This window comes from Pelodiscus sinensis, chromosome 32 (genome assembly GCF_052426305.1).
Source record: "Pelodiscus sinensis isolate ZL-2025 chromosome 32, ASM5242630v1, whole genome shotgun sequence".
Lineage (NCBI taxonomy): Eukaryota > Metazoa > Chordata > Testudines > Trionychidae > Pelodiscus > Pelodiscus sinensis.
In genome coordinates, this window is record NC_143083.1 from 14717340 (window position 1) to 14743154 (window position 25815).

General features: G+C 66.6%; 1 protein-coding gene across 1 annotated transcript; it reads left to right on the plus strand.

The window, feature by feature from the left end:
- Window positions 1-3095: 3095 nt before the first annotated feature.
- CBARP (CACN subunit beta associated regulatory protein) lies at window positions 3096-24477 on the plus strand. The gene is made up of 10 exons (XM_075902664.2): window positions 3096-3190; window positions 10750-10821; window positions 14660-14805; window positions 16412-16473; window positions 17062-17227; window positions 18504-18675; window positions 18783-18935; window positions 19561-19768; window positions 20584-20767; window positions 21762-24477. Exons 2-10 carry the CDS (start codon window positions 10774-10776, stop codon window positions 22864-22866), a joined length of 2244 nt encoding a protein of 747 aa, XP_075758779.2. The 5' UTR covers window positions 3096-3190; window positions 10750-10773; the 3' UTR covers window positions 22867-24477.
- The last annotated feature ends 1338 nt before the right edge of the window (window positions 24478-25815 follow it).

Genomic DNA, 25815 nt, shown 5'->3' on the forward strand with positions numbered 1-25815 from the left:
CCTCCCGGGCAGGGCTGGCAGCCTCGCCGGGTGCCGCCAGTGGCTCTGGGCAGCACCAGGCTCCCTGGGGACGGGAGGTGATGCAATCGGTAGGATTGGCTGGAGCCACAGGCCTGCCAGCTGGCAACGGGGTGGGAGCCTGGAGGACGGAGATGCTGATGAAGGTGCTGATGTCATTGAAGGGGACGGTGGAGCTCAGCCCCCTCTCCAGGCTGCTCCGTTACTTGTAGGAAATGTGACCTTGGGGCACGCTGCCCTGGGAGTCCTTCTCTGCCCCGCTTGGGGGGGCGGGTTCAGCCTGCAGTCCCCAGGGCCCGGCTGCCCGAGCTTGCCAGTGGGGCGAGAACCGAGGCCGGGCTGCTGGATCTGGAAGCCGGGGCCTCCCAGCAAAGAGAAGTGGGGTGAGTTTGCTTCAGCTCAGCCTGTTTACACTGGGTGTGTTGTGCCCTGAAGGAGCCGCGCCCCAGTGCAAACTCCCAGCCCAGACGGGCTCTCACGGGTGTGAGGGGGCTTGTACCAACTCCGTGTGGCTGTGCGAGGGCCGGTAGCCCACTGGCCACAGTGACTTGGGCACAGCAGAACCGGGGCTCTCTAGCAGCCAACACACCTCCCCACGGGTCACAGCAGCTGCCTCTCTGCCAGAGCTTGGCCCCGCATCCCTGCGACGGGGCGAAGGGAACAGCCGCCAGCTGACGTGACATCGTTCCAGGCAGGGACCCGTTGCCGGGGCTGTGCCAAGGTTTGTGCCAATGTCATTCGCCCTCCTTGATGCCCCCGGCTGCCCCAGATCCTGCATCCCAGGGAGGGCTGTCTCCACACCTCCCGGGGGGGGTGCCATTATATTCCCAGCCCCCCCCCCCCCCCGGGAGGAATGAAATACAAGCCTGTGACTCTCTTGCTGGAAGGCTGGGATGCAGAAGAACCCAGCCGCGGAGGGAGAGAAAACAGGCTGCTCCCGAAAACAGAGGCCCCACCCACTGCCATCTTCCTCAGGCCGTCTGTCTACAGCCAGCCTAGCCCCCAGCACAGAGCCACCTCGAGTGGCTGAAGAATTCCTCCATCTACCTAGCGACGGCCTGGAGGGGGTGGATTTACAGCAGCACCCGTCTCAGCGGTGTGTGATTACAGGACACTGCGCCAGCCTTGCTCCCTTCCGGCAGCCCCCAAAAGCCACCTTCACGGCTGTACCTCCATAAGGGGGTCCCTGGAACCCGCGCCCTGCACAGGCTGTGTGCTTGTGGGCTGCTGCACTCCTCCCCAGAGACAGCTGCAGGTCACTGGTGCCGGACATGTGTCTAGATTAGGAAGCCCTTTGGGTTCCTTCCGGGTGAAAGGTGCTTACAGAATACGATGGCCCTTCGGAGCAGGTCTCCAGCTCTGCGGGTTGCTGCAGGTTATTAGTGCTGACCGATGAGCTACTGTCTGGGGTACCTGCGGTCTTCAATGCCATCCCACAAGCCTCCACCACTTGAGCTAAAGGCCGAACTCCAGGAACCAGCACCAGTAGAAGGCTGTTATCCTCTGTGTAGCACAGCCCCTCTTGTTGCGGCTCCTCAGGATGCATAGGGAAGTGAACACGCTTGCTACCACCTTGGTCCACGGAGATGCCCCTTTTAGCTCAGGTCGGGAAAACGCACGTTTAACTGCCACTGGGTGGATTTGAACCTGGGGGGCTTAGCATAGGAGCCTCTACAAGCTTGAGCTATAAAACCAGCTGGTGCTCAGCCCAGGCCGTAGAGCTCCCTTGTGCCGCTCCGTGGGACAGTGACCCACACTAGGCACGTGGGTTACACATGCGCTTAGGTCCAGGAGGCCCACAAGCATACCAAGTGGTGGCCCGAATGGGGATAAGCTGTGCCCCCCCCCCCCACGCTAGAGCAGGACATGCCGCTTGCGGCCAGCGAGTCACACCCTCCGTCACCGCACTAGCCAGCCCTGAAAGGAAACTCAAAGCTCGTGGCCCCTCAGAGGGGTCGGACGTGCTGGAAACACGGAGCCTGACTCCCCGTGACCCCGCCCTGCACTTGGCACCGGGGTGGGAAGGGGAGCCTGGATGCCATGCAGAGCCCTGCCTGGCCTGTGGGGTAGCTTAGAGCTGCCTCAGGGCTGCTCTAGGCTCCGCCTGGCTTCCCATGGCTGCTGGGGATGCCCTCGGGGACCCAATGGGCTGCTCTCTACCCTGATGCTGATAGAACAGCACGGAGCAAAAACAGGGCCACCTGGGGCTGAGGGTTCCTACGTCTACACTGATCCCATCCCCCGCCCGCCCCAGCGGATCTCAGTGCCGGGTCTCCTGCGTTGCAGTGTCCCACTTGGGCTCCGGGCTCTGAGACCCAGCAGGGGCAGGGTCGGTCTATACTATCTGTGGAACTCCTCGCCAGTGGATGTTGTGAAGGGCAGGACTTTAACAGGGTTCAGACAAGAGCTAGATACATTCAAGGAGGGTGGGTCCATCAGTGGCTGTTAGCCAGGGTAGGTAGGAATCGTGTCCCCAGCCGCTGTTTGTTAGAAGCTGGGAATGGGCGACAGGGGAGGGCTCACTGGATGGTTCCCTGCTCTGTCCACTCCCTCCGGGGCACCTGGCCCTGGGCGCTGTGGGCAGACAGGACACTGGGCTGGACCGGCCTTTGCTCTGACCCAGCCTGGCCCTTCTCATGCTCTTTGTGTGGCACCAGCGGGCCCGGCCGGGCGTTTGGCCAGGCTCTGAGATGCGCCCTCATGAAATGACTTTTGCCCCGAGCCTCCATGGCCATGGGAGATCGGGGGGGGGGGGGGGGGGGGGGGGGGGCTTGGCTTATCCAGCTGGCCGGCCTGGATTGGCAGGGAATGAGGTGGCACAGCCATTTATTCGCAAAAGGGTTGGACTACAACATTTTTTGTGGGGGGGAGGGGGAGTCTTTTATACAATGCCCCCCCCCCTTTTGCTAAAACCAAACCCATGATGTGCGAGGCTTTCAGCATCCCGGGGGGGGGGGGGGATTATTCACGACTCCCATGATTAACATTTCGCCATCCCCGCCTCCTCCTCTCCCCCCCCCCCACTGCTGTTGTATGAGCAACGTCACGTGACTCTCCTCCCCCCCCCCCCTCCAGTGGGTGGGACCCGTTTCATTCATAAATCCTCTGGCTTTTAAATCCAAATTAAGGTGCTGGGGACCGTTGGTTTATGGAGCCCATGAATTGCAATTAGGTGAGTGCCCCCCCCCCCCCCCCCGGTTCTGATCCGCGTTTTCTTTGCTGCCCCCGGCTGTCATTTTCCTCTCTGGCTCAGCATCTGGCGCTTTGCATGGGCGGAACCGGGCTAGAAATGGGAAGGCGGCAGGCTCCGGGCCGGCGGAGAGCAGGTGTCTGGCCGGGGGACCGCAGGGCGGGGGCAGGGGGGTGCATGCCGGTCCACCGGGCGCCCAGATGCTGACGGTCCCGAGTCCCCGAATCCGCTTTGGCCGCGCGCAGACCCGGGGAGCCCGGCCCGTGAAATTGACTAAGGAGCCCCCCGCTGAGCAAGGCTCAGAGGCTGCCCGCCCCTGGAGCGCATCCCCGGGAGGAGAGGGGCGAGACCCGCCGCCCAAGGGTGGGTCGGTTCATTTGCACGCTGCTTCCGAGGGACCAGCCCCCGATGCAGAAACGTGCAGGGACCCCCCCACGGCCGGCATCCCCCTCGCAGGCAGCTGGGAGCCCCCCTCGGAGGAAAACACCTTTGGAAAGCAGCAGCTCCGAGTCCAGCGCAAAGGTGGGCGCGTCAGCGGGTGGAGAGTCTGATCGCTCTGGGTGGGTGATGCAGGAACTTCTGGGGGGAGGGCGTGAGAGAGATGGGGGGGGGTCAATCACTTCCCTCTGGTGGGGGGGGGGTAGAGAGAAAACCTCCAGAGGCCCAGCTGGGGGGTGGGGCTGCTTTGCTTTGGCCCTGGGCTGCCCGGGTGCACAGGGCTCATCGCAGCATGATTGACTCCTTGGTAATAGTTAAACATCCAGTCTGCAGGAATCGTGAGTACAAAGGATGCTGCGTAGGAGGGGGGTGGCAGAACATAGGTGCTGGGCATAGGGGAGCTGCCGCACCCCCGGCTTGGAGTGGGTCCCCTCATAGAACTGGTTTACGGTTTGATCCGGTGGCTCTCCACACCCCTCAGCATCAGCTGGTCCTTAGCCCCCTGTGCCTCTCTGAGTTAAATGCTCCTTCTGAATTCTGTCCCCAGGGAGGCCAGCTCGCTTTCTTTCTGGCTACGATGCTAATCACCGTTTATTATTTTTAATAGGCTATGGCAGGCATGGGTCCGCCCCATTCCGGATCCACGTTATCGGTTATTTTTGTCTGGTTAAAACAAAACAAAACAAAAACCAAGAGCAAAAACATCTCCGCCTGCACCCACCCTGTCAGCTGGCCTTGATTTTTCTCTCCCAGATGGAGAGAAAAACGAAATGATGTCAAGTTAAAACCGATTGTGAATTATGTTAAAAAAAGAGAGGCAGATTTGTATCTGTTGGAGACATTTGCTGACAGCGAGAGAGACGCACATGCCCAGGAACACACACGCAGGTGCACACACAGAGAGACATGCACATGGATCTGCATGTGTGTGTGTGTTACCCTCTCTTTCTCTCTCTTTCACATTCACACACACACACACACACACACAACACCAGGAGTCACTCATAGGGCCCATGCACATGACACACCATCTCACCGTAGGCGCCGAAGGCCGGGGGCACAGTCATGCATTCATGTGACACCCGTTAACACAATACACTCAGAGGGACACACACAGATCCGCCTGCATGCCACACTCCATCTACATGCATTTTGTATACACCCCATGCGCACAAACAGATGCTCACACACCAACACAATGTGCACGTGCATCACATCGCTTCGCTCGCTCACACCCACATGGCCATGTGCCCACACACACACACCCATGCTTACATTCTCCAGATGGAATTTCGCTCCTCTTAAGTCCTGCTCCTCTCTTCACCGGAGCCCCTCCCACACAGCTGTCCTCCTAGGCCGTGCCACCCCTGTGCTATTGGCCATGCTGTAACCGCAGGGCTCACCCATGCCCAAGCTGGCAGGATCAGCCGCCGGGTATGGCGGCGAAGCACGTGGCCGTGCGCGTGGTGGGTACGTTGGCACGTCTGTGACTTTGCTCCCCCCTTTGATCTGTCCATGTTGGGGTTATTTTGCACCCCCCTCCCCGGGATGCCTCTGGACAGGAAACAAGGAATCTTCTATCCTCCCCAGCAGGCCTCAGAGGCAGACAGGGCAGGGGATCCAGCGTCCCCGTTCCTCTTGGATGGGGCTGGATCCAATTTCCAATTTCCTGAGGCTGGCATAGCCTGTAGGCCTCTCCTGTCTTGCCCCATGATGGGGCGTGGGGGGGCAGGCTAGGAAGGGCATGGGGGCCAGCAGCACTGCGCAGGCCAGCTAGAGGCGCAGGCCATTGTCAGAGCCGGCTCACTGCCTGCATGGCGCCGTGTGCAGAGCAGGTTTTTGTAGGCTGGCCGAGGAAGCCGGCCAAGGGGCAGGTGCAGGCGGATAGCGGGGACTCGAACAGCCTGGCTGGCAGGATGCTCCCGTGGCAGATGCAGCCCACCAGGGCACAGTTGCTGCTGTTGATCCAGGTCTGGGCTGGCCTCAGAGGGAGCTGGTGGGCCTGCAGGAAGGCCCCCGCATGGCAATACCATCGGCTACATTTGCATGGTGGGAGCATCTGGCTCTGGGCTGTGCCATGTTTTGAGAAGCAGTCCCTGCCCGGACGTGCTGACATGCTCAACCGACCAGACAGAACTATCCCCACTTTACAGGTGGGAAAACTGAGGCACAGAGCCACAACTTCCTCTCCAGGCTCAACCAGCTCCATCTCTCGCCAGCAGGCCGCCGCCCTGCAGGAGCAACCCAAACCTTGGCCTGGGGGCTAGCTGGGTGAGCTTGGGCACAGCCCAGGCCTCAGTTTCCCCAGCTGTCAAAAGGAGGTAGCGACACTGACCTCCTTCGTAGAGCGCTTGGAGAGCCACGGCCTGATCAGAGCGACTGGCCCTTTGGCTGGGATTCTCGACAGCCAGACGCAGGTTGGGCGCACGGGGCCCCTCCGCTGCTTGGGTGGGGGACTGGCAGATCCTCTCTCCGAAGGGGGCTGAGGGGCTAACACCCAAGAAGCGCTGGGAGGGGGTATTTGATGACGGTGAATGGCCGAAGCTGCGAGGCAAGATCCCCAGGAGAGAGGGCTGTGGGCCCCCAGGCAAACGGTTCCCCACTGCCTCCCTAGGTCCTTTCCAGTGGAGATACCCCAACCTAGCCAGCCACTGGAACCCAGCCGGCCAGGAAGCACCAGGGCATCTCTCGACTCCTTCCATCCTCCTGCCGGCCTTCCAGCAGCTCCACCCTGCCCATGACGGGATCTAGGCTGGGCTGGGGGGACTTGGGGCCGGCTCAGCGGCCCCAGGGCAACCCCACAGGCAATGCAGCCTCTGCCCCAGCGGCCAGCGTGAGGGGGAAGGAGGGAGGATGGCTGGATACCCCAGTACCAGGGCCTGTTCCCTGGGGCACTGTGAACCACAGGCCCCCACTGCAGCCCCCCCAGCCTTCCCAGCAGGACGGCGCCCCCTAGTGCAGTGCAAGGGCATTAGGGGCAGTCCTGCCCCCCCACCCCCGCTGTGCAGTGTGGCTCCGCCCCCTTGCCCCAGGCTCCTCCCTTCTTGCCCCATCAGCTCTTCCTTTCTCCCCAGCCCCCATCCTGGCATCAGTCGCCCATCGCCCACCCAGGCCCTTTCATCAGGGGCCAAACCGCTCCCAGCTCCCGGGCGGCGCCAGCCCAGGACTCTGCCCCCTGGCCGGGCTCTGGCCAAGACAATGGCCGCCTTGTTTGTCACCAAGGAGACCAAATTCCTCCATGATGGGGGAGAAACAGGCCCCACATTCTTCTCCCCTTGGTCACCATGGCCCCCAGGCCCTGCCCCAGCCGCCCCTGGCAAGGAGGAGTGGGGGGCAGGCCAGAGCCAGCTGCCTCTATGGGGTAGGCGCTTGGCACTGGCTCCATATGCCCCGGGCAGGGGTAACCTCAGGCCAACTGAGGCAGGGAAGCCCTTGGACAGAGTCCTGGCATGCTGCCAAGGGCTGGCTTTGCTGTCTCCCCTGATCCCCCCCCCCCACACACACACTTTGGCACAGTTCCCCTTCTGACTCCTTCCCTCTGGGCCGCTCTGTGAGATGCCCCCCCCTCGGCTGTGCCTGTCTGTGCGTTGACAGAGCCGCCCCAGGCAGTGAGCCTCGGCCCGCCGGAGGTAAAGGGCCCTGAGAACCCCAAACTGGTTCTGCATGGGCTCCGAGCCCGGCCCCTGGCACCGTGTCCGCCTCTCGGAGAGAGCCAAAGAGTCTCCATCCGGCCAGGCAGGGCACAGCAGGGTAAACAGGCCGCAACCCTACGGGAGCTGCCCAGGGCTAGTAACCGCGTCCGATCTCCAGTTTCTCCCCACTGCCCCTTGGCCCCCCGGCTCCCCGCGCTCCACTTACTCCCTCGCTTTCTGACCCTCTTCCCTGCTGCCTCCAGAGGCCTCGTCCGTCCCCACGTGCCACCTGCTTGATGAATATTTCATGCCTGACCCCATCGCCTGTGGATTTTCAACCCCCCCCCCCCGACCGACCCCAGGGGAGAGCAGGGGGGGGTTTGAACACTCCTGTGTCTGACACCAGCCCCGGGGGTTCCAAGCCCACCTGTGTTGAGTGTTAGAAGCCTCTAGGGAGGAAGGCTCCCGTCCAGCCTCTTGTATTTTAACACCCTGACTCCCAACTACACGCCCCTCCCCTCCCCTCCACGCATCCCAAAGAGAAAGTTAACATGCCCAGGAGGGCCAGACTGAAATGCAGCCCGCTCTGGGGCAGAGCGTAACCGCACACAGCAACACGCTAGGTCCGCTTCAAAGGAAACGGGGAGGTAGAGTCTAATTGTGACCCATGAACCAGGTTTTCTCTCTCCTTCCCCCCCCTTCCTTGTGGAAAGCACCAGCAAGTCCTTAGTGACCAGAGCAATCAGGACATCTAGGATCCAATCTGCTCCTAAAGAAGGCACCAATCCCCCCCCCCCCCCCCCCGGAGACGAGGGCACCGTTTCTTGGGACCGAATCCTGCTGCTGGCTCTAGGCTGAGCGCCACGTCCACGGGGCTGGTTACGAGCTACTGCAGGACAAGTGGCTGCAGGTCTCCGTTCAGGCTCTGAGCAGGCCTGCGGGTGCGTAACCCTGGAGCCGGGGCAAGAGCAGAGGGGGAGGTGACGTCCGGACGGCGCGACGCCCGGTCCCCTCTGAAGCGTCCTCAGCTGCTTCTCTTCAGCCCTCGCCCCGGGCTCGCTGCACTGGGAGGTGGCTCTGCAGAAAGCAGCCGAGGCCCCTGCCCCAGTTGGGACCCGGAAGGCAAAGCCCAGCCGTCCCAGCTGCCCCCCTTAGTGCTAGCGGCAGGGGGGCTTTGGAGAGCTCACACCCTGTGATTTTGTGAGCCTTCCTGGAGGCCCTGTTGCGCTAGGCGCTGTACGCACCCGGCACACACCGCGTCCAGAGACAAGGGGCTTGTTTAGCCTCCTTTCACAGGAGGGCAGCTAAGGGCCAGCGGGACTCAATGCTCGCCCACAGGCAGGCAGGCAGGACGTGCCCGCGGCAGAACCAGCAGGAATCCAGCCAGCCTGAAGTCAGTACCTTAAGCACATGGGGAGTTTTCCTCTTAGCTGGGCCCCGGGACGCTTTGTGCTGACTCGGCCAAACAGCGGGGGGCACTTTCCCACCCTTGCAGAGCCGGGACGGGGCTTAGCCAGGGTGCCCGAGACAGAAGGCGCCATGGACCATCACCCGGAGTAACCGGTTCCTTCTTTTCTGAGCGGCTGTGACTCCACTCGAGCGGTTGTACAACCACCGGCTGTTTCAGCTTTGCTCATGGTGGCTTTAGGGGGAGCCCTCTGAGAGGGCCCTGGGTGGCAGCTGGGGGCTTAGCACCACACCAGGGTGTTCCAAATGCGGGCGCCACGCCGCCTGGAGGGCGCCTGCCGAGGCTGGTGTCACTGTAACTGGGGCGGAGGCAGAGGGGGGTGTGGACCAGCCTGGCGGGAGAGTGTGTCGCTGTGTGTGACAGAGATCACCTCGCCCCGTGACTCATCGGAACCTTTGCCCATCCAGGCCTGGGCTAGAGAGGCTGCTGTTTGGGCAGGTAGAGCAGGGCTGGAGTGATACAGGGCACTGCAAAACGCGGGGTGCCCCACACAAAGGAGAGGCGGCCAGGGGGGTCTAGTGGCTAGAGCAGGGAATTGTGTTGTAGGCCAGCCCCGGGAAGGGAGTGTGGCCCCACCCCTGCTCTCCATGGCACATCGAGCTCCCACGCCAACGGGGACACGGGGGCCCCAGACCCGCAAAGGAGCCTGGCTAAGGGAGCTGCTGCGCTGTATGGAGGTGCTGCAGGGACACCCCAGGGAGCGGCCGGTTCTCCCCTCCCTGGGCCTGGGAGGAGCAGTGCCTGGGTTATCCTCAGCTGGGAGGTGCCAGACGAGGCAGTGACTGGCCCCCTCCTATCACCCCTGCAGGGGGAAGCTTTCCCCAGGTCCATTCATCCCCTGTGTCCCCCTCTCATTCATCCCCCCATGTCCCCCACTCATTCATCCCCCCGTGTCCCCCACTCATTCATCCCCCATTCATCCCCCATGTCCCCCAGTCATTAATCCCCCATTCATCCCCCCATGTCCCCCACTCATTCATTCCCGTGTCCCCCACTCATTCATCCCCCATTCATCCCCCCCGTGTCCCCCACTCATTCATCCCCCCCCATGTCCCCCACTCATTCATTCCCGTGTCCCCCACTCATTCATCCCCCATCCATCCCCCATGTCCCCCACTCATTCATTCCCGTGTCCCCCCCTCATTCATCCCCCATTCATCCCCCCATGTCCCCCACTCATTCATCCCCCATTCATCCCCCCCCCCGTGTCCCCCCTACTCATTCATCCCCATTCACACCCTGCATCTATCCATCCAGCCCCACACTCCTACCTCTTCCTCCTTCTCCCATCCACACCCTCTGGCTACCCACCCTCCGTCCCTCCAACCCCACAGCCCCCACCCACACCCCTCCCCAACCCTCCTTCCCCATCCACCCCGTCTATCCATCCTCCTTCCATCCACCCCCTTGGCACCCCAGCGACCCAGCCCGTCTATCCCCCCTCCCTCTGCCTGGCTCTGGCTTTACCCCGCTCCCTGCCTCCCCCCAAACCCGCCTCCTCCCCTGGGACCGTCCCCGGCCTTGCCGCGGGGCCGGGGTAACTCCTCCCCACAAGCCCGGGGGCTGGAGGGCGCCGCACGCCCCGGCCCGCGATCCAGCTCGGCCCCACCCGACTCACTGTCACGCGTGGGCCGGAGTCGGGGCTGCCCTGGTTCGGCGGAGCCGCGTGGGGGGGGGGGAGCCGGTGCCTGCGCGCGGCAGCCTGCGGAGCCGGGGGAGCAGAGTGAGGAAGGGCCCCCCCGGCTCGGAGCTGACTCCTACCGGGCTCCGCACGGTCCGGCTCGGCTCGGCTGCACCTGGCTGGGCGGGGAGGCGGCGGCGCGCGGCGGGAGGGGGGGCAGCCCCGGAGCCGATCCGGATTGGCGCGGCCGCCCGTGTGAACGGGCCGGGGGGCGGGACGACGCGGACTCGGGCCCGGCAGCAGGGGAGCTGCCCAGCCCGGCGCCACGTGCGGGGGTCGCGGTTCGCTGCCCGCGTGTCACTGTGGCCCCTCCCGGCTCCAGGGGACCCTCCGGCTGCGACGGACCATGAGCGATGAGCTGACAGCTTGGGGCAACGCGACCGACAGCACCACGGTGAGTGGCGGGGCGGGGGGGCTCCGCCCCCTCGCTCATGGCCCTGGGGTCCAGCCCAGCCGGCTCCCTGCCCGGGGCACCCAGGGGACCTGGCTCTTCCCACCTGCCTCCTCCCAGGCGACTGGAGACCCATGCAAAGCCCCCCCCCCCCCAGGCCTGCCTCCCCTGGTGATCAGGAATGGGGGGGGGGGCAGCTCTTCCCACCTGCCTCTGTCCCAGGAGGCTGGCAGGGTGGGGGGGGGGGGGCAGCTAGAGACCCATGCAAAGCCCCCCCAGGTCTGCCTCCCCTGGTGATCAGGAATGGGGGGGAGCAGCTCTTCCCACCCCAGGGATTACCCTGCAGCACCTGCCGCTGCTGAGACGCACCTGCCACCCCCAAATCGGGACGTGGGGCTGAGCCCAGGCCTGGGGGAGCAGCAGGCTGGGAGCCTTGGTACCCACCCATATTGTACTTTGGGGGGTGGGGGAAGGGACAGGCCATTGAACAAAGCCCCCGCATCCCTGGCAGACCCGCCCATCCCTCTGGGAGGCAGGGCCAGCCACTCTGGCGTCCGGACGAGCGCCACGCGCAGGCTGCAGGGCTGTGGCCAGGCCTGGGTCCACGGGGGTCAGGACCCCCCTCGCCCCACGTGCAGCACTGCCACACTTGGCCTAATGCCTCCTGGGAAGCCAGGGCCTTTCTGGGGTGCCCTGGGGGTTGCAGTACATGGGGGGTGGGATTGCGTCTGTCTAGCCGGGGGCAGTTCCTATGGAGCCTGCAAAGCCGCAGGTCTGGACACATTCCCCCCGCTCCTTGGTGGACACCGTGTCCACCCCGGGCTCTGCCTACGTCCCTGGTGCCTGCTGCTCGTCCCCACTGCACCCACAGGAAATAGGCTGAACAGGGCTGGGCCGTCCACACTGCGTCCCGGCGCTGTCGGCCGCTGGTCGGATGCAGGCCCAGGCCCGCCACCCCGATGGCTGCCAGGCGGGTTACCCTGGAGCCCAGCCCCTGCTCCGCACTTTGCGGGGGGCTCCCATGTTCTGTGTCCAGCCGGAACCCCTTGGTTTCCCCACCCCCGCAACCCCACGGCGAGGCCACCCCGCCCCCGGGAGCGCGCACGCCCCTGCCAGGCCACCGGAGCCGGGAGGAGAGAGCCCCTCGGCTGCCTGGGTGGAATCGCTCGCTTGGTGTGTGTGTGGGGAGGGGCGGAGGTGGCTGCAAAGGCAGCAGGGCCTGCCCGGCGCATGGTGCCGCCTGCTCGCCGGTGTTTCCTGGGAATGCTTGGAGCCGGACGCGGAAGAGGGTGGCACGTGGCACCAACCTGGGAGTGAGCGAGGGGGAGGCCAAGCTCTGCCAGGCAGAGACACAGGAGGAAACGGGAGCAAAGGCAGAGGGGAAAGAGGGGAGGGGGGGCTGGAGGCCACAAGGGCCGCAGCAGCTGCTGCCCACCCCACCGTGGCCAGCTGCTCTGTGAGCATAAGCGCCACGTGAGTCATCCCCTTCCCGCTGGGCCCTAGGGAGATGACTCTGCAGGAGCCCCTGGGGGAGGCTGGGCCCCAGCTGGGTGCCTAGAGTTCAGCTAGAGATGGGTGGGTGGGGACGTGTGGGGAGGGAGGCAGGGACAGAGGAGAGGGCACGCACCGATAGAGAGGGGTACAGGAGGGAAGGGGGGATGTGTAGACTGCTGCGTGGAGGTGGACGGCTGGACAGACGGACACAGAGCTGGTGCAGGTGGGGAGGGGGATGGGTAGGCGGGTGTGTGGGGATGGACAGATGGACACAGAGATGGTACAGGTGGGGAGGGGGATGGGTAGGCGGGTGTGGGGATGGACAGATGGACACAGAGATGGTACAGGTGGGGAGGGGGATGGGTAGGCGGGTGTGCAGGGTTGGACGGACGGACACAGATGGTGCAGGGGGGAAAGGGGATGGGTAGGCGGGTGTGTGGGGCTGAACGGACAGACGGACACAGAGCTGGTGCAGGGGGGAAAGGGGATGGGTAGGCGGGTGTGTGGGGATGGACAGACGGACACAGAGATGGTGCAGGTGGGGAGGGGGATGGGTAGGTGGGTGTGCAGGGTTGGACGGACGGACACAGATGGTGCAGGGGGGAAAGGGGATGGGTAGGCGGGTGTGTGGGGCTGGACGGACAGACGGACACAGAGCTGGTGCGGTGGGGAGGGGGATGGGGAGGGGGGGATGTGGGGCTGGACGGACAGACGGACACAGAGCTGGTGCAGGTGGGAAAGGGGATGGGTAGGCGGGTGTGTGGGGCTGGACGGACAGACGGACACAGAGCTGGTGCGGTGGGGAGGGGGATGGGGAGGGGGGGATGTGGGGCTGGACGGACAGACGGACACAGATGGTGCAGGGGGGAAAGGGGATGGGTAGGCGGGTGTGTGGGGCTGGACGGACAGACGGACACAGAGCTGGTGCGGTGGGGAGGGGGATGGGTAGGTGGGGATGTGGGGATGGATGGCAGGTTCCTGGCAGGTTCCCCCCTCACTCCCTCCTCCCTTCCCTTCCCGTGCCCAGCCCACGCCGGCTGCGTCCCCTGGGAGCCGGCGGGGCGGAGGGGGCGTGAGCAGGGCCCAGTGCAGCTGTCGCTTGCATGCGCTGGGGGCTGACGGCCTCGCTTCCCCAGGCAGGGCAGGGATGGCTGAGGAGCGGCCCGTGCCCCCGCTGAATATCCCATCATGCCGTTCGCCGCCGCCACCCGGGCAGGGGCTGGGACATCCCCCAGGCTGGCCAGGAGGCTGCGGCCTCCCCCCCCCCCCCCGGTGATTTCTTCCACCCCGATTGTCCCTTGTCCTGGGGCTGCTGGTGCAAAGCCGCCTGGCCCAGACCCCAAGAGCCCCCCAGGCCGCAGCGAAACTCTCAACCCGCCTCCCCCCCCCCGGTGTTTGATCCTGTGGCTGCCGTCCTGGGGGGGCCATCGCCCGACTCCCTCCCCACGCTGCCCCCAGGGGCCCCCGCGCCGCCCGGGGGCCTGTCTGGGGCCGGTTTTCATCCCCTTTTCCAGCTGCATTGAAAAAACACTCACGTGACTTCGCCGCCGTGGGGATGTGTTGCCATGGCAAAGGCTCCCCGTCACCTGACCAATTTCATGTTCCATTCCGCTGCCCCGCCCCCCCAGCCCGCTCCTCCCCAGAGAGCCCCCCCCAGCCAGAGATGCCCCCTAGGATCTGCCCAGCAGGGACAGGCTAAACTGGGGGGGCCCTAGGCGGCCAATCCTTCCCCTTGTGGGATGCAGGACTCCTCGGTTCTGTTCTCCGCTCGGCGAGGGCAGTGGGGTGTAGTGGTTACAGCAGAGGGCTGGCCGTCGGGAGAGCTGAGTTCTTACCTCTCCGACTAGGGCCTGTCAGGTCGGGGGGACCCATGTGGTTTGTCCTTGGCTGGGGCATGGGAGGGCCAGCCAGACTCTGCTCCCAGGAGGGCACATGGGGGCCAGGTCCCGGGGCTTGGCAGGCGGGATCCTGGCTGTGGGTGCAGTGCCTGGGGGTGCAGGGGCAGTGGAGGGGGGGGAGGGGGGTTCCCCGATGCAGCTTTCTGAGTGTGCGAAGGCCTGGGGTCTCCCGTGGGCAGCTCAGGCTGGGATTGTCCATGCACAGCAAGGACCAGGTGCTGTCCGCCAGGGGCCTGTGTGCGCCCTTCCCAGCTGCCCCGGTGGCCCCACTGTTTGCACGCTGCCCTCGCTCGTGCCACAGGCGTGTTTCACGAGGGCCCCTGGCGGGCCTCTCCCGGGGGCAGGGAGCTGTCTGTGCTGCCGCTCCCCGCCCCGGGCCCGGAAACGCCCTCCCCACGCCGCCCGTAGGGCGTGTGCCCGCCCTGGGGCTCAGTCTGCTCTGCCCACAGACGGTGCCCGGCCAGGTGACCACGCAGGATGGGTATGTGCTGCTCCTGGTGCTGCTGTCCATCTTCATCGGCGGCACCCTGGTGCTGCTCTCGGGGATCCTGATCGCCTGCCGCCGGTGCTGCGAGACGGACCGCAGGCACTCCAGGTACGGGGCCACCTCCCACCGCCCCGGAGCGCACGCCCCGGCCTGCCAGCGCCCCCTCCTGGAAGAGGCTGGGACTAGCGCAGCTGGGAGCTGGGGTCCCCTTTTCTCTCCAGCGACTGCAGGTCTGGCCAGAGGAGCAGAATAATTTAGTGCCCTTTGGTAGCAGCTCCCCTGCTGAGCTATCCACGGAGCCCAGGGCTGCTCCGCACCTGACCCAGCGCACCTGCATGAGCGCCCTGCCCCCAGCTCTCCAGTGCCCTGGCCAGGACACCTGGGGCACCATGTCCCCAGCCCTGGTCCAAGCCACCGGCCGCCCAGGGGCCACAGCCGTCCCCGAGACCAGTGGGTTCTCCGGACACAGGTTCACTCGCTGAGCCCCTCCCAGGAACAGCTGGACTCCAGGGTCCAACCCTAAGAGCTCAGGCAAGGAGCCCTTCCATCCCGAAGGCCTTGTGTTCTGTGCCCCGAGGCAGGCGTGGCCGTGACCCGCCAGGAGAGACACAAACCTGGCCAGGGCGCTCTGCTGAGCCGGCGGCATCAGAAGCTGCACAAACCCGCGGGTTAGGGGGCCACTGCTGGAACTATGGGCCTTATGCGCATTGTACAGCCCAGAATGTGCATGCAAGTGCCATGCAGACCGGGAGGGGAGGGGGTGTGCTGCACGGACCGGCACGTGGTATGGCCTGGTGGGGGGGTGCCGTGCACGCGGTATGGCCCGGTGCGGGGGGTGCCGTGCACGCGGTATGGCCCGGTGCGGGGGGTGCTGTGCACGCAGTATGGCCTGGTGCACGGGGTGCCGTGCACGCGGTATGGCCCGGTGCGGGGGGTGCACGTGCACGTGGTATGGCCCGGTGCGGGGGGTGCACGTGCACGCGGTATGGCCCGGTGCGGGGGGTGCCGTGCACGCGGTATGGCCCGGTGCGGGGGGTGCTGTGCACGCGGTATGGCCTGGTGCACGGGGTGCCGTGCACGCGGTATGGCCCGGTGCGGGGGGTGCACGTGCACGTGGTATGGCCCGGTGCGGGGGGTGCACGTGCACGCGGTATGGCCCGGTGCGGGGGGTGCCGTGCACGCGGTATGGCCCGGTGCGGGGGGTGCCGTGCACGCGGTATGGCCCGGTGCGGGGGGTGCCGTGCACGTGGTATGGCCCGGTGCGGGGGGTGCCGTGCACGCGGTATGGCCCGGTGCGGGGGGTGCCGTGCACGCGGTATGGCCCGGTGCGGGGGGTGCCGTGCACGCGGTATGGCCCGGTGCGGGGGGTGCCGTGCACGTGGTATGGCCCGGTGCGGGGGGTGCCGTGCACGTGGTATGGCCCGGTGGGGGTGGGGGTGTGCATGGTGTGAACAGGCACCGGGAGGGGTGTGTGTGCGTGCCCTACAGTCTGGCACGGGGGTGTGCTGAGTGCACCAGTGTGCGCGCACAACCCAGCCCACGTGCAAATGCCGCACAGCCCCCAGACACCTTCCAGTGGGGCCCGTGGTCTGGTTCCTCCTGCCTGTGTGTGCAGGGGGGGGGCATGTACTGACCATCTGCGGGGGGGGGAGACACTAGGAGTAACTGTCTCCTCTCTTTTCTGTCCCTCCTTCACCCCTGCTCCCCTGTGCAGAGCCAGTGATGACCCTGAGAAAACCAACACCACCTACCTGGACGACTCTCAGCCGGCACAAGGCGAGCCCCCCCGCCCCCGGCTCCGGCCCTGCCAGCCCCAGCTTTGCCCATGGAGATCGGCGGGGGGGGGGGGGGCGCTGTGTGTTGTCACGGAAACCGTTTCCCTACGTCTCGTCCCCCATCACGTGCCGTGGCGGGGGAGAGAGGAGGCCGCCCCCCCGCACTGAAGCACTGGGGGGGGGAGCTCCAGGGGCTGCTATCCAGTACTTACTGGGGTGCTCCGGGCTCCCTGCGGATGCAGCCGTGGGGGGGGGGCACTTACCCCCCGGTGTGCAGCAGCGCCCCCTGCTGGGAGGGGCCAGACCAGGCCCAGCCCCCTGCTGACATCCATACCAAGCGCTGCTGGACCCCCTGCCAGGGCCTGTCCACTCCAGCTGCTGGCTGGGCCCTGGTGTTGCCCTGTGGGCTGTTTGCTCAGCCCTGGGCGCAACGAGTTTGCTGGATCTCAGCCCAGCCGCCCGCGACACACACAGCAGCCTGGCGCGAGCTTCTGCCCTGTGCCTGGGAGCAGCCGGGCGCCCCCCCCGCTTCTCACCCCCCGCCTGTGCCCTCCAGCGGGGTCTGACCCTCCTCTCCCCCTGCCCACAGAGATCACCATCAAGGTGGACGACCCCGAGTGCCTGTCGACCTCCAGCTACCGGGATGTGGAGACGGAGCGGTTCCTCTCGTCCAGCTCCGCCACCGGCCGCCGGGTCTCCTTCAACGAGGCCGCGCTCTTCGAGCAGAGCAAGAAGACTCAAGAGAAGGGGCGGAGGTATGGGCGGCGGGTGGGACTGGGAGTGGGATGGAAGATGTGGGTCAGGTGGGGAGTAAGGGGGGGATACGGGTCAGGGTTGAGGGTGAGGCGTGTGGGGGGCAGGAGGGGAGAGGGGAGGAGAGAAAGGGGTTGAATATGGGTCAGACATGGGGACATGGGTCAGGGTTGGGGTGAGGGGACAGTGGGGGGAGGAATGGAAGGAGTGGGATGTGGGGGTACGGTGTGGGGGGAGATGGGATGGGAGGGGGAGGAATAGAAGGGTGAGGTGTGGGAGGAATGGGGATGGGGCTATAGATACGAGTGGGGGAAGAGGAGAGGGAGGAGTGAAGGGGGGGATGTGGAGGGATGGGCCAGTGGGGAAGGGAGGAGTGAAGGGGGGGATGTGGAGGGATGGGCCAGTGGGGAAGGGAGGAGTGAAGGGGAGGGATGTGGAGGGATGGGCCGGTGGGGAAGGGGGAAGGGAGGAGTGAAGGGGGGGATGTGGAGGGATGGGCCAGTGGGGAAGGGGGAAGGGAGGAGTGAAGGGGGGGATGTGGAGGGATGGGCCAGTGGGGAAGGGGGAAGGGAGGAGTGAAGGGGAGGGATGTGGAGGGATGGGCCGGTGGGGAAGGGGGAAGGGAGGAGTGAAGGGGGGGATGTGGGGGGATAGGCCAGTGGGGAAGGGAGGAGTGAAGGGGGGGATGGGGGGATGGGGGGATGGGCCGGTGGGGAAGGGGGAAGGGAGGAGTGAAGGGGGGGATGTGGAGGGATGGGCCAGTGGGGAAGGGGGAAGGGAGGAGTGAAGGGGGGGATGTGGAGGGATGGGCCAGTGGGGAAGGGGGAAGGGAGGAGTGAAGGGGGGGGAGGGATGTGGAGGGATGGGCCAGTGGGGAAGAGGGAAGGGAGGAGTGAAGGGGGGGATGTGGAGGGATGGGCCAGTGGGGAAGGGGGAAGGGAGGAGTGAAGGGGGGGATATGGAGGGATGGGCCAGTGGGGAAGGGGGAAGGGAGGAGTGAAGGGGGGGATGTGGAGGGATGGGCCAGTGGGGAAGAGGGAAGGGAGGAGTGAAGGGGGGGATGTGGAGGGATGGGCCGGTGGGGAAGGGGGATAGGGCTACAGGGAAGGGTGGGGGTGAGGGAAGGGGGGTGGGCCCCCCGTGGGATGGCGTCTATCGCCCGGTCTCTGGGGCCAACGAGAGACTAGGCCGGGCGGGCGCCTCGGGGAGGGGGGCCCGGGGCACAGGGCACAGGGCTGGGGGGCTCCGGCCACTCCCGGTCACCCGGCGCCCCGGCAGGTACACGCTGACCGAGGGCGACTTCCACCACCTGAAGAACGCCCGGCTGACCCACCTGCACGTCCCGCCGCCCGCCCTGCGGATCCTCACCATCCACGAGTGCGAGTCGAGCGAGAACAGCCTGGCCATGTCGCCCCGCCAGCCCCCCAAGCCCAGCCTGGCCATCTTCCAGGTGAGCCGGCACCTGCCCTCGGGGCGGGGCAGAGACAGCCCCTCCTGGGGGGCCCCTCCCAGCACCCTGCCCCCGCCCCCTCATTGGTTTGTGTGTCTGTCCCACAGCCCCCCGGGGGCGCCCTGCCCCAGACGGCCCTGACGGCCCTGGCCATGTGCCCCAGCTCCGCCCTGCCCGGCGACACCTACAACTCCACCGTGAACACCAGCTTTGCTGACGCCAGCCCCTCCCTCTCCTCCACCTCTGGGGAGAGCCCCTCGGTGAGTGCCCGCCCCACAGCCCGGCGGGGGCGGGGGAGGGATCACAGCGCCCAGGCCTGGGGGGCGGGGGAGGTGAATGCCAGGGACAGGAGGGTAAAAGTGCTGGGGGTGGGGACTCTCTGCCCCTTTGCCCCCAGACTCAGCGGCCCTGGAGCGATGGCTGAGCAGGCCGAGCCCCGGGAGACAAGGGAACCGGCCCCGGGAAAGGCAGCCCCTTTGGCACGGTGGGGAGGAGCCCTGGGCCACCTCCCCTCCCCAGAAGTGGCTGCATTTCTGTAGTTACGGAGAGAGCTGAGCTCTTGGATGGTCCCTGCGGGGGAGGGGCTTTAGGGGCACCGTGCTATGGGACAGTCCCGGTCTTATCACAGCACGTGGACCCCCCCGTTTCCCTTGGGGACCCTCGCGCTGCAACCGGGCAAACCAGGACCCCGCGCAGAGAGGACTCTGCCCCCCCGTTGCATGCCTGGGGGCGCAGGCCGGCGCGTGGAGGGCGCTGTTAACGGCTGGCTGCCCCGCATTGTGGGCGCCCGCTGGGCCGTGCCAGGCTGCCTGCCGCCCCGTCGCCTCCGATTGCTCGCTGCGGCGCCCACCCCGGAGTCACGCCGCCCCTCCCCCCCGCTCCCAGTTTGAAGGGGCCGCCAGGAGTCCGAAAAGCGCCGGAGCAGGCGGCGCCGGAGCCGGGGAGCCCCCGCCGGCCCCTGCCCAGGGCACCGTGCTGCAATTCTTCACCCGTCTGCGGCGCCACACCAGCCTCGAGGGCGCCAGCCCCTACTTCAAGATCAAGAAGTGGAAGATTGAGAGCAACCAGCGGGCGTCCAGCCTGGACACCAGAGGTAGGTGCCCCCCAAATCCTGGCCGGGGGTCAGTCCTGGACCCCAGATAGGTGCCCCCCAAATCCTGGCCGGGGGTCAGTCCTGGACCCCAGATAGGTGCCCCCCAAATCCTGGCCGGGGGTCAGTCCTGGACCCCAGATAGGTGCCCCCCAAATCCTGGCCGGGGGTCAGTCCTGGACCCCAGATAGGTGCCCCCCAAATCCTGGCCGGGGGTCAGTCCTGGACCCCAGATAGGTGCCCCCCAAATCCTGGCCGGGAGTCAGTCCTGGACTCCAGATAGGTGCCCCCCAAATCCTGGCCGAGGGTCAGTCCTAGACCCCAAGGGTAAGTCCGCCCCCATCCTCCACGCAGCTGAATCTGAACTCGGGCTCACCGTAGCGCCTCTCTCCACGGCTCTTCTGAGCCTTTGGCTTCTCCGTGGCGGCTGCCAGCCCCGTGGCTCCCTTCTGTGCCCATCTGCCCAGCCCCATGCTGCCTGGGGACGGTTCTGGGTCACTGCCAGGGGTTCTCTTTAAGGGAACGTCCCCCCCCCCTCACTGCAGGGGCCTGGGGAAAGCAAGGTCTCTGCCTCCTGCTCCCCCAGCTGCTACGGGCCAGATCCCCAGGGAGTGTAAATCCACATGGGCCACGGAGGCCACTTCCACCCCGCCCCCGGGAGCAAACCAGCCGGTCAGCTCTGCCCAGAGGGGTCCGGCCAGTCCAGCGGGGCCGGGGCGAGACTCCAGGGCCAACGCCAGCAGCGAAAACGCCCCCAAGCCCATGTGCCTTGTAGTGACCCCCCCCGGCGCTCCCCCCAACCCTTTCCTGCCCTCCAGGCTCACCCAAGCGGCGCCAGTTCCAGCGGCAGCGGGCGGCGAGCGAGAGCATGGAGCAAGAGGGCAGAGAGACCCACCCGATGGGCATCATCCAGTACATCGCCCGGACGGACGACGTCGCCTTCTGCCCCGTGGCCGGGCCCTTCCTTCCAGCCCCCGCCAGCCCCCCCCCCTCTCTCGGCAGGTATTTTTCAGTAGATAGAGGGGATAGGGATGGTGGGGTGGGGCACTAGCCTGGTCTCCATCCCAGAGGGCAGCGAGAGGCCAGCCCCCCTTCACACTTCCTTTGGGAAGGTAACCTGCCCCCCCCCACGCACACTTCAGGCTCCCTCTGCCATGACAGGCACGCCTGCCTCAGTTTCCCCTCCTCGCAGCCAGGACCAGCGCACAGGCTCTCGGCGTCCCGTGCTCGGCCGCAGCCCGCGGGTATTTTGTTCCCGTACAATCGTCCGGAGGGAGCTCGTGGGAAAAGCACCTTCCCGGTTCCCACAGCAAAGCAGAGAAAAGGCCCCTCCCGGCCCTCGGCCCAAAGTCTCGGGTCCCTGTTCCTCTGCCCTTCCAGCCCAGCCCCCTGGCAGTGACCAGCCGCTCAGGGCGGGCAGCAGGCTCTCCCCTTGGCGTGGCCCAACCCCCTGGGCCCTGATTGGGCCCATGGCAGCCTGGGACAGGTCCCCGTCGGTCTGGGGCAGGGTCCCACTGCAGCCTGGGCCAGCGGGATTCTCCCCCACCCGACCTGGGGCAGCACTGCTGGGAAGGTGCCGTTCTGGGGGCAGGGCAAGGGAAGGGCACCAGGGGCAGGAGGGTGGAGCCGACCCCCTCCCCAGGCCCTGTCTTGCTGGAGCTGAGGGGCTCCCCGCTGCTATCTGGTCCCCCAGGCCGGGCTGGGCCCCGGGGCAAGCAGGCGGGATGGTAACAGGCCAGGAACATGCTGGTGCACGGGGCTGTGTGGACTTAGTGCCAGCTGAGGGCAGGGGCGGGGCCGTGCCGGCTCCTGTGCCTAAGGGGCAGCTGGAGAGAGCGCCCCGCCCAGGGGCCAGCCGGCTCAGGGCAGGGGGTGGAGATGGGTCGGGGGAGTGGCGAGAGGTCCTGGCGGGGGGGTAAGGAATGAAAACAGCCCAGGGCTGGCCCGTCCCGCTCCGCCCTGCCGGTGCCGTAACCGCCGCGGGTTCTGCTCTCAGGTTAGAGCCGGGCGAGGCGGGCGGGGGCAGCGTCCCCGAGGCCCCCAGCGCGGAGCAGCAGACCATCTACCACGACATCTGGAGCCTGCGGGCGTCCCTGGAGCTGTGCGCCTCCTCCGAGCAGGGCAACGACCGGGACTCGGTGCGCAGCGACGGGGGCGACAGCGCCGGCTTCCCCGCGTCCCTGGAGGAGGCCGAGGGTCCGGAGGAGCGGCCGCGGGCCCGGCCCCGGCAGGAGAGCGCCGAGGCGGAGCCGGGCACGCGCAAGCTGCTGCAGATGGACAGCGGCTACGCCTCCATCGAGGCGCCCGGGCGGGCGGGCGAGGAGCCGCACCCCCCGGACCAGACGGCCTCGGAGAAGCGCATCTGCTTCACCAGCGCCGGGCGCAAGGGCACCATCTTCGAGAGCTTCGAGGGGCGCGAGCCCGAGGAGGAGGAGGAGGAAGAGGGAGCGGCGGGGGGGCCGCCGCCCCCCAGCCCTCTGGCTTGGTCCCCTTACGGGCAGATGTTCCCTGCCCGGGATGCGCTGCCCCGGCGGGACTACAGCATCGACGAGAAGACGGACGCCCTCTTCAACGCCTTCATGCGCCACGACCCGCAGTTCGACGACTCGCCCCTGCGCGCCAAGCACCGCTCCCGCGCCCACCTGCGCAAGCAGTGGCAGCGCTCCAAGCAGTACAGCGACCCCGGCGTGCGCTACCCGCCCGCCCTGGAGCGCCACCGCACCCCCCTGCGCCGGGGAGACAGCCTCACCTGCCCGCCCGAGCCCCGCTACCCGGGCCCCCTGCCCCACGGCGGCAGCGCCCAGGAGGCGGGCGAGGCCGTGGACGGCTCCGCCACGCCCGACCCCGAGGCCAAGATCCAAGTGATAGAGGAGGAGCCGTCGGAACTGGCCGGGGACCCCAAGCCGCTGCCCGATCCCTACAACCACGACTGCCCCGGGGGCGGGCTGGGCCCCGGCTGCGGCCCCCAGCACCCCGGGGCTGAGCTGTTGGACAAGATCCTGGGGGGGGTGGAGGACAGGCTGTACGGGTGCTTGAGAAAATCGAGAGAGAGTCCGGAGTGTCTGGTGGCCGTGGCCTCCCCCGACCACAGCCCTGCCTAGGGGAGGGGGAGAGGACCAAGCTCACCTGCACGCTGAGTCAGGCGTGAACCCTGCTGCTGCTGGCGCTGCGGCCACGCCTGCCAGGAGCCCTGGGACTTGAGGGCGTGCGAAGGGCAGGGGGTGCAGATCCGCCGGGACGGGCCCCTCACCGTGGAGCGGGCCAGGGTGGAGGCTGGAGTGGGGGGCCACGTGGAGGTACCCACTGCCGTCAAGGGCTGTGAGGGGCGCAGAGCCGTGCAGACGGACCCGCCCCGTGGGCGGGATCCTGGGGGGCAGATCTGCCCAGATGGAGCGGGCCCGCCCAGGCCCACCTGCCACGTGGGTGGGGGCCTAGGGGCAGCCCCGGGTGCAGCAGCCCTGGCTCCGCGCAGGCCTGGCGCCTGGCAGCCGGAAGGGGGCAGGACGCAGGCTGCGCTTGCCCGGCCGAGAGGTCGACGTTAAGGGACTTTACGAATGGCCCCCCGGCCCCGCACGGAGGCCCAGCTCTTACCTCATGCCGTAGGGCTGCGTGGCCCCTGCACGCCCCTCGCCCCCTCCCCTCCCCTCTCTCTCGGATTTTTTACAAGCAATAACGGGGCCGTTTGGCCTCATCCTCGCCAAGCCGGGGCCGGGAGCCACGGGGGCGGCCCCCATGGGAGAGTCACTTCCTTACCCCCCCCCCCCCCCCCGGGGAAATCTCTAGGCTGGGCAGGGCTCAAGGGCTCTAAGCTGGTGCTGGGGGCTACAAGGGGCAGCGGAGGGGAGGCCAGTGGTGATGGGCTGAGGCAGGGGCAGCTGGAAGGGAGGCCGGGAGCAAGGCAGTACCAGCAGGGCACAAGGGGCAGGAACCTCCCGCCCCCGGCTCCTTTCCCTCCTGGAGCGGAGACTGAGCCACGCCAGAGGGTAGGGAACCACGACCCAGGCTCGGAGAGCGGCGCCCCCAGCTTCTCCCCGGGCAAGCGGGGGGGGTGCGTGTCTGCTGGGGTGGGGGCATCCAACAGGGCCGGCCCTTCTCTCTCCAGCTTGTTTGCTGGGTGCCAAAGCGAGGGGGGGACAGACTCCCAGACAGTGCCAAGGGGGGTATGAACTAGACCCTAGCCCAGCTGTTCTCTGCTTCCTGGGGAGGGGGGCATGGTAGCTCCCCCTCCCCCCCAACATGCTCCTTCTCCGGACTTTATTGGGTCCAAACCAGGGGAGGGGAGTGAGCTGGGCTGAGTGGCAGCAAGACGGAGTAAAGAGGAGTCAGAGCCCCTAACTCCTCCTCTTCCCCCCAAGGGTCCCCCCCAGGAAGCAGGCTGCCCCCGGCGTGCTCCAGGGATCAAAGCGCAGGCCTTTATTTATTATTTATTGAGTTTTATAGAACTGGATGGATTTGCTGCTCTGCGCGGGGGGGGGGGAAGGGGGCTGCAGCTTTTTATGGGGTTTTGTTCACGTGTCAAAGGATCAGAAGCAAAAAGCTTTGTCGTCTGAAAGATTCAGCCGGTGCTGGGCGGGGCGGGGGGAGGGGACGCCAGCCACGTGTGTACCCCCGCCCCAGGCCCCCCCATTCCTGGCTATGCTTCCCCATTTGCATGCGAGCGCACAGGCGGGTGCAGCCTGTCCTGAGCACTGACCCCACCTCAGCCTTTTTAACCTGATAAAGACAGACCAAGTGTTGGACGTTTGCCAGGCTCTGTTACTGCCCCTGCCGGGGGCGCCTGCCCTGGAGCCGCAGCACGAGGGCCCCAGGGCACCGGCACGGCCCAGGCAGCACCGCTCAACCTACACTGCCCCGGGTCGGGCAGCGCGGAGGGCAAAGCCGGGAAGCGAGGACCCTGGGGCTGGGGCCAGTCTCACCACGCTCACTCGATTCCAGGCTAAGGGGGCTGGCTGGAGCTGGGGGAGGGGACAACTAACCCCTGGCCCCTTCCAGGCAAGGGCTAGCCAGCCTGGGCGTGATCCCTGGAGCCAGGGAGCCCAGCGCGTCGGGCATGGGGGCACGAAGCCTCCAAAAGGCAAAGCCCAGCACCGCAGCGGCAGCCCCCTGGAACAGAGCACAGGGGCAAATGCTGGGCACTCCAGGGGGCGGGAGCTGGTGCTGCCAGGCAGGGCACATGCAGCACCTGCCCCACTAGAGGAAGCTGGAGGGAGGGAGAGCTCCCTGGGAGGGGGAGGGCCCAGGGGGCAAGACTGCAGGGAGGGGAGGGCCCACAACCCACACGGCGAGACCCCTGCCCACTCAGGACCCACTGCCCCAGGGGGCTGAAATCCAAAGGCCAAGGCATTAGCCCCGCAGTCCCGGCCAACCATCACACGTGGGGCTTACCCCCAGCCTGTGGGGCTTGGGCTTACGCTGACCCCCAGCCCCTGTGCCCCATGAAGATGGGCAAACCCCCAGCAGGAGACCAGCGGCTGGACCCACAGCAGAACCAGGGGAGCAGGGGGCTGCTGCTGTGTGGGGACTAGCTGCCCCAGGAGACCAGCAGTACCTGGTCCCTCCAGCTGGCTCAGGGCAGCTTTGGTGCCAAGAGCAGCTGCTGGGAGCTCTCTTCGGCCCCAGGGACTTGTGAGCAGGGGCCTGCGTTCTGCCCCAGCGCCCCAGCCCAGGCCGGCTCTGGGCCTCATGACCAGCAGCTCCCAGCGCCAGGAAGCTGGAGAGGAGCGATTTCAAGCCTGGCCAGAAGCAGAGATCAGCTGAGACAGGGATGCCCTCCTCTCTACCCCGCCTGGCCACAGCAGCCAGCTCAGCCGTTCCATCACTTGCAAAGAGCCACCCCTCTGCCCTGGGCCTGGGCGACAGACGCCCCACCGCGGCCAAAGGCCGGAGCAGATGGGCTAAAGCAGGAGAAACACCCTCCCACGGACCTCGAGGCCCCAGCGCTAGGAGAGAATCCGGGGGCTGGAGAGCCACGTCTGCCGCCCGCGGCTGCCTGCAGCAGGACGACCAGCCCGCTCACCCGACAAGATTTTTTTAAGAAAATAAAACCCAAG